General features: G+C 35.8%; 1 protein-coding gene across 2 annotated transcripts; it reads left to right on the forward strand.

Annotated features, from left to right (window-relative positions):
- Positions 1-84: 84 nt before the first annotated feature.
- Positions 85-7,776, forward strand: gpat4 (glycerol-3-phosphate acyltransferase 4). 2 transcript variants are annotated; one of them, XM_008424156.3, is made up of 13 exons: positions 85-746; positions 1,138-1,255; positions 3,157-3,226; positions 3,310-3,607; positions 3,687-3,761; positions 3,888-3,977; positions 4,338-4,431; positions 4,537-4,652; positions 4,981-5,036; positions 6,133-6,218; positions 6,304-6,432; positions 6,711-6,790; positions 7,056-7,776. In XM_008424156.3, exons 1-13 carry the CDS (start codon positions 712-714, stop codon positions 7,168-7,170), a joined length of 1,362 nt encoding a protein of 453 aa, XP_008422378.2. In that variant the 5' UTR covers positions 85-711; the 3' UTR covers positions 7,171-7,776. The 2 variants fall into 2 exon arrangements, with proteins under 2 accessions (XP_008422378.2, XP_008422376.2); XM_008424154.3 differs by having other exon boundaries at positions 89-746; positions 967-1,255.

Consider the following 7,776-nt stretch of genomic DNA (forward strand, 5'->3'; position numbering starts at 1 on the left):
TTATGTGACACACAATTTGCATTTTATTTTTATTTGATATTGAAATTACACCATTTTTAAACAAGCTGAACGTACTAATCATAAATATTGTAAAACATTGAAGTTTGAACCTTAATGTGGCTAGAAAAATACGTTTCAAACAGTTTAAACTGTGTAAATATCCTTATTAATCCTTATAGAAAGACAGATCCACCTTTTTGTTCTCACTGAATTTAAATCAGACCAAACTTTTCTTGTTTTGGGTCAGAGAACTATCAAAATTATTTTAATTTGCTAAATGTCACAACATGAATTTGCCAGAGATGCTCCACTAACAGAAGTATTTTTAAAGATTCAAAGAAAATGGAAATTTAAGGCCACAAACCATGTGAAAAAAAATCTTTTGACTTTATTCTCATCCCTGACACTTTGATTTGATCATTTTAATATTTTTCAACAAAAAAAATTCTTCTATAAAGTCATCATCATAACATTTCTTTTAATCAAAAAAGATTAAAAACAAAAATGTAGGTAATCTTCAAAATTTTCTGCCCTAACAAAAAGCTTTGCTGCAGTGCATAGCAAATCCACCATAATCTGATTTAAGGTTTATTCCCAGTCCACAGCGCAGTGACTGCAGCTCTCATTGGCCACCTGTTGCCAAGTGTTTCTGCAGCGACTTGTTGCTGCTTGTCTGAAAAGCAAACAGCACAGAGTCCCTTGTTCTCGTAGATGGAGCACCGACTAATCATCTGTCATCCTCTCAGGTACAAATTCATACCCGACAGACGGTAGGAGACAATTGTGGGTTACTTTGTGTTGCTGTGAGCTTATTATAAAAAGGTTGAATTGCACAGAAAGATACAAAAAGAAAATGTCCCAGACAATTTAATTCATTACTCATCTAGAAACAACAGCTTGAGATCACAAAGTTTGTTTTTGTGTGTTTCTTATCTTAGTTTTCTCTTCTTTTTTTAAAAAAATCAGATCTACATTGTTAAATCCTGATGTCTGACCCGGTCATCGTGGTTTTAAACAGAGCAGCAGGTCTTTTTGTAACACTGGAGGTTTCCATCTCTTCAGAGTTAATGTCTCCTTCTACACTAAAATCATGGCTTGGTTGACGTTGCCTGTTGATCTGCTCTCCAAATATCTCAGCCTATTCACCGATGTGTGGCTGACTCTGGTGTTTGGCTTCCTAATTGTGCCGGCTGTGTTTGGACTTCCTTTTGGGATCCATAAATACTACATGAAGATACTTCTCAGTATATTTGAGGTGAGTTTGAAGTGTCTCTGGTTTGACATCCCTGGAATAAATATTCTTCATTTTCACTTTTTTTTTTAAAGTGGCACATAAACCCATAAATACTTGGGACCTCCTCTATCAATGCTTATAGCAGTCTATTTTAATGACCCCAACACTAACCTATACCACTAACTATACCTTAATATGCATTAATACCAAGGTTGAAACTGTCTTTGCACTATTATAAAAGATAGTGGTCTCAGCCAATCAGTGCCAAGGAAAGTAGCCTAGCTACAAGCTACATTTTCTTTGAAATATTTTCCCAAATAGGCACATTTCCACAAATAAATTTGAGTTATGTTCCACAAAAAAAAATCAGCAAATAGGGGAATTTGCAGATAATGAACCACAAACAGGTGGTCCACTGCATCATCATTTTTTACTAATTATTCCTGACTGAAAGAGAGAGAGAAAAAGAATTACTTTGGACTTATTTATTTAATTTTTAAAACGTTTTGAATTGATAAGAGGTACACAAAATTATTTGGGAAAAAATCATGTTCAACTATTTCAGTAATCTCACCTCTGACTCCTTTAGAGCTATTTTTGATCACTTTGACAGCAGATGAATTGAGTTCTTATCACTCAGTCAAAAATCCAAATCTTGAGTAAAGAAGAAAATTCATGTTCTTCCTTTAATTACTTTCACAAAACATACCATATTTTTCCTGCTAAGGTTCCTCACTCCTCCTCTTGTTTACTGTGTTGCATTTGAGCTGAAAAATTTATGAAAAAACTCAGTTTTATTGATTGATTTATTTGTTTATTTATTTATTTTGAACAGACAAAAGTAAAATCAAGAAAGAAGGAAAAAATAGTTAAAACAAATTATCATGCCCAAGTGACATGCAATTTTATATTATCTGTTCGAAAATATCACTTTGCAGCAATGTGCAGTTCTACTCCGTGTGCCCAGATGACTTAGTATCATCGGTTGTTTTTTCCAAGGAGGTTTTAAAGGCTCTTTTTGAGTGACAGAATTGTATTTAAAAAGACTTATCTTAACACCCTCCCCACTGAGAGAAAAGCTTGCAGCCTTAGGACCACCATCTGAGTTGATGTTGATATTGTATCAATCTCAGATCCCTGGGAAGTTGTTCATCCGATGCAGTTTCTTGAACAAGCTTAGTCCCAGTGGTTTACCTACACATGTGGAAGCTACACACATTCTGTCCTGATCTTGTATTTAAAGCGGAAGTAACCAAATTTGTGGCGAAATGTTAATCTTGGGAGATTGGGAGACACCACCAGTTGATTTGGATATTTTGAGTCGTTCTACATGGAGCCACTTGAATGGGAACATTTTTGTTACAATCCAGCCGTACGTTTATACGATACTGGTAACTGGAGTTTCTTAAATTGGCCCTTTTTGAAACTATCTCGAGATTGAAACAGAATGAAACTTTTCTGTATGTAATACATGTCATTTTCTGTCTTACAAAATGCTGTACTTCCCATTTTTATGCATTATGTTTTGGACATTTTAAATTTCAGATAGTTATATTTAATAGAAGTATTACATCTATTCATCTGTTTGTTCCACAACTCCACAATGACTGTACATTTATCTTTCTTATATCTGATGCAGAACTTTCCTCCCTCAAGTTTATGACCCACTTTTTCAATTGGCAAGCTGGCTAGTGAGAGTTTGAAGCTAAAATTGGCCCATAATAGAGTTTATCATCTGCAAAGCACATGTGCTCCCAATCTTCTGTGGAGCATAGCTGTGCTCCAGAGAAAACTTGCTGTCTGATGTTATTGCTTTGATCACACCATTACCTTCTGCTGCACATTTTCTCCGTAAATATCCAACTATGATTCCTGTCTAGTGACCTGAAGAGGCTTTTGTCTGTTTATTTGTCCTTATTTAGTGGACAACATTACAAATGGAGCTAAAGGCAAAAGAGAAGAATCACCAACTCTACAAACACTACACCAGTGGTAAAGCATTGCCATTTCAGTCACAAATTATGCACTGACTTATCTTTCTCTATGAAACTTTACTATAATTTTTTTCTGCTAAGGTATCATAGTCAAAGTCCCAGATTCAACTTTGAAGCAGGAAATTCAAGATCTACGACATAGTACTGGTTGTCTGAGTCTGGATACGCGGTTTGAACTGGCTGATGTTTTCGTCTTCTGTCGGAAAGCTTTGGAGAACATCATAGACGATGACGTCACCAAGCGCTTCTCGGCCCAGAAGTTGGAAAACTGGAACTTGCTCACTAGGAGCAACCACAACTTCCGCTGCATAAGTCTAAAACTTTTAGCCTCGTGGTTTCTGGGAGTTTTAATCCGCTATGGTGTACTGCTGCCTTTCAGGTCAGAGAGGCAAATAAGTAGGTTTAAGATACATTTTTTTTAGCTGTCTTAAATAACCATTTTATTCTGTGTTTTGCAGAGCAACTGTAGCCGTCACAGGCATTTTTCTGTTTGTTGTTTTAAGTACCGTGGTGGGATTAATACCCTGCACAAAGTGAGTTCTACTAATGCCTCAAACATGAATATAAGTGAGGTTTACGTTGATAGATCCTAAGTTACAAACCTGACAATCTTAGCCATGTGTGTATCCATCTAAACCGATCATTGCGTGTGACTCTAGGTTGAGAACCTACGTTAGTGACAAGGTGCATCTGATGGGATATCGCCTCTGTGTTAGATCTCTGACTGGAATCATCACCTATCACAACAGGTATGGGATAATTAATGTTCTGAAACAAACCTGCCTTACTGAAAACACTGCAGAGCAATACTGCTGTACAGAGTCAACAATGGTAACGCTACATTTGCAGTGAGAGGAACACATACATTCAACATAGGCGTGTCTATTTTCATGACTTTCAGCTGACTCGTCGTTATTACATGCAATCCGAACAATTTTAAATATTGCCTTGGCAAAACATTTTTTGATCGCTTTCTTTTTCTTTCCATCTAGCAGGATATCTGACCACACTGCTAATCAGAATCAGCAGAGTTTATTTAAAGTGATTTCCTAGCTGGACTTAAGCTTGCAGCAAGATAACTTCTCTGTCTGTGCCTTGTGTATCTGCAGGGAAAACAAACCAAAGAATGACGGCATCTGCGTGGCCAATCACACGACACCAATAGATGGGATCATCCTGGCCAATGACCATTGCTACTCTTTGGTATGAAATTTTAAGTGTGTGTGTGTGTTTAGGGTGTCAGTTGTAAGTAGAGTATTTTTAAAGGCTCAGGGGAAGAAGTAAATTCAAAGTGAAATCATCTCACAGGTTGGGCAGCTACATGGAGGCTTGCTGGGATTGATCCAGAGAGCAATGGTGAAGTCCTCTCCTCATATATGGTTTGAGCGAGCTGAAGTCAAAGACAGACGCCTAGTGGCCAAAAGGTAGCATTACAGACATTACAGCGTCGTGTAAGAAAGTGTCTTAAAACTGATTTGGTTCATTTAAATAATTGTACCTATTTATTTTTTAGTCTCTGAGTTCATGGCGTTTTCACTTTTAAAAGGGGAGAAGTATGAACTTGTGACTCACCAAATAATTTTCAATTAAATAATATAAGCTGTCCACTTCTACTACAGTGAAAATAGTTCAAAAATATTATGTATAAGTGAAAATAAACAAGTACATTGTTCCAAAAAAACAAAAAATTTAAAAATGAGTAGCATAACACAAAACAAATCCTCTAATTCAGTTTTGTTGGTGTTATTTCAGGCTCAGGGATCATGTTGCAGATGAAAACAAACATCCTGTCCTCATCTTCCCTGAAGGTGAGTATGGAAATCCAACATAACTAGATACCCAATCAGAGAAGTTTGACTGTATGAAATATTAAATTAATTTAAGCACAAGTTTACGGAAGAGGATTAGGGCCACTGCGAAAAAATATATAAATAAAACAGTTCTGACTTTAATCTCAGAATTCTGAGATTAAAGTCAGAATTTTTTATAATTTTTTTCCCAGTGGCCCTAATCGTCTTCCGTACAATTCTCCTACTACATATAAATACATTTAAATGTGAACATTAATTTTGTCAAAACAATCCTTAAGATTAAAAAAAATACATTCACACTTTTTTGAATACTTAACATTGGAGGACAACAGTACTAAATGTAGCAAGCATACTGCTAAAGTGCTTACTATGGTAACATCCAGTCTGCAAAAATGATATTAATGACGTTTATGCACATAAAATAATTATTTCTCTCCAGATAGATATTTTTCCCTTCAATTCCAATGTCACGCAAATGAATGGTCCTTTTTTTCTTTACATGTAAAGAGAGAGAGAAAGAAAGGTTAATTACATTTATCACATGTGATACACATATATCACAATTTTAATCACATGACTGTTTGTCTCTTAAATCTTTTCAACATTTTGTTAACAAAAGCAGTAAATTTGCCCCTTGCATAGCAGCAACCTGAGATGTGGTGAAGACAACGTGTTGAAATTCAACCCAAGGAAGACGGAGAATTAAAGTGTTTTTAAACAGATACTGTTGATGTACTTAAAGTTTAACTCAAGACCATTTTTTCAGGTTTAAGGGGAATCGACGAAACAGGAGAAAATATCCATTAGGCAAAAAAAAAAAAAAAAGCTAAACAAAAACTTGTTTTAAACAGATTAGCTACAATAGCAGAAATTTGTCTCACCAGATGCCAAATCTGTCATCTGAAAGCAAAAATAAGATCTAACTGTACTGTCAGGATAAAGTATCCAGAGCGTATACGAAAATGTTTGAGAGTCATTTAAAAAGTTCCTTCAGTCAGGCTGCAAAAAGTATTTTAAAGACAGGCAAAAACAAATATATCATGCTACATTTGCAAACATTTGTTTTAAAATCCTCACATTATTTTATTTACAGGTACTTGTGTCAACAACACATCAGTGATGATGTTTAGGAAGGGGAGCTTCGAAATCGGCTGCACCGTCTATCCTGCTGCCATTAAGGTAGCTCTGGGTGTTTGCGCTCTCTACTGCGCTCATGTTGTTCATAGCAGCCACTGAGACAAGACTTTTTTAAATTTTTTTTCAGTATGATCCTCGCTTTGGAGATGCTTTTTGGAATAGCAGTAAATTTGGTTTGGTGGGATACCTTCTGAGGATGATGAGCAGCTGGGCCATCGTCTGCAGCGTTTGGTACTTGCCACCGATGAACAAGAAGGTGAGGTATTTTATACCTCAAAAAGTTATTTTAATGGCATAATGAATAATCAAAATAAGCCCATTTGTATAGGCAATAAAATATAAAATATCTCTTCCCATTTCCATTTTGGTGAGCTTAAAGTGACTTGTATAAGATAAAAACCCAATATGTTTTCCTTTAAAACAGGGAAACATCACCTTTAATATGACTGTATACATTATTCAAAGTATGTAAAGTTACATTAAGAAAAGAGGATGTCTTTTTTATTTTCATTTCTTTTAAAAATTCATTTGTAGGAAGGAGAGGATGCCACGCAGTTCGCCAATCGAGTAAAAGCTGCCATAGCTGCCCAGGGAGGGCTGGTGGACCTCATATGGTGAGTCACTGTTTTATTTAAATGTCATTTAGTTTATTTATCATTTTCATTTCACATTTTTATGGGGACAGTAATAATAGTGCAGAACACTGGCCCTAGTTCATGAAACACATTATTGGGGATTTTATCTTTGACAGTATTAAACCCCGGAGCTAAATCGGAGGCTCAAGCCCTAATTGCTCCCTTCAGGGTCAGTGGGAAACATTAGCGTTAACATTGATTTTCTGAGTGACAGTGCATTTTCTATTCATATATGCTCACCCAGGGACGCCGGACTGAAACGAACCAAAGTGAAGGATACTTTTAAAGAAGAACAGCAGCAGCTTTACAGCAAAATACTTCTGGGTGACCATGAATACCAAAACCATGCGGAAAGCTGATGTCCAGACAGGAGACAAAGGAGAAAACCAGCATAATTACAGGCTATTATCTGTTGTTTAGTAATACAACACATGGTGGTAAGACTCTAACAAACAATGAAGATCATGTCTTTAAGTTTGTCAAATAAAACTGGTTCCAGGTCAGAAAATTGGAAGAGTTGTTAACTTTAAAGTTCAAACTATTACAAAGTAAGTCTGTTTTGTTCTCAAATCTCATTGATGATTTACTATGAAATCACATTCTGTGACCCAATGAAATCCTAATTTAGCAGAACCTCATAGATGCAGCGACTGCAGATGTTACATAACTGAGACTACAGAGCTGCCAGCATTTGTAAGTCAGTTTACTAATTGGCTCAAGGCTCTATGTTTGTCTGCAGCTTTAATGTTTAACGAAGGTGAAACAAATTGTTAGTTGGATAGCTGTTGGTTTATTATTTCACTGGAAATGTCTGGTTTATTTTAACAGAGCCTCATTGTATTGTTTTATAACTGGGATATATTGAAATGATGTACTTGACTTTAAATTAGACTGATTTTTTTTGTAAAGTGCCTTGAGATGTGATCACTACAAATATAAAACTGAACTGAATTATCAACTTTCAA

The sequence above is a fragment of the Poecilia reticulata genome, chromosome 12, assembly GCF_904066995.2.
Source record: "Poecilia reticulata chromosome 12, P_reticulata-male-v2, whole genome shotgun sequence".
Classification (NCBI taxonomy): domain Eukaryota; kingdom Metazoa; phylum Chordata; class Actinopteri; order Cyprinodontiformes; family Poeciliidae; genus Poecilia; species Poecilia reticulata.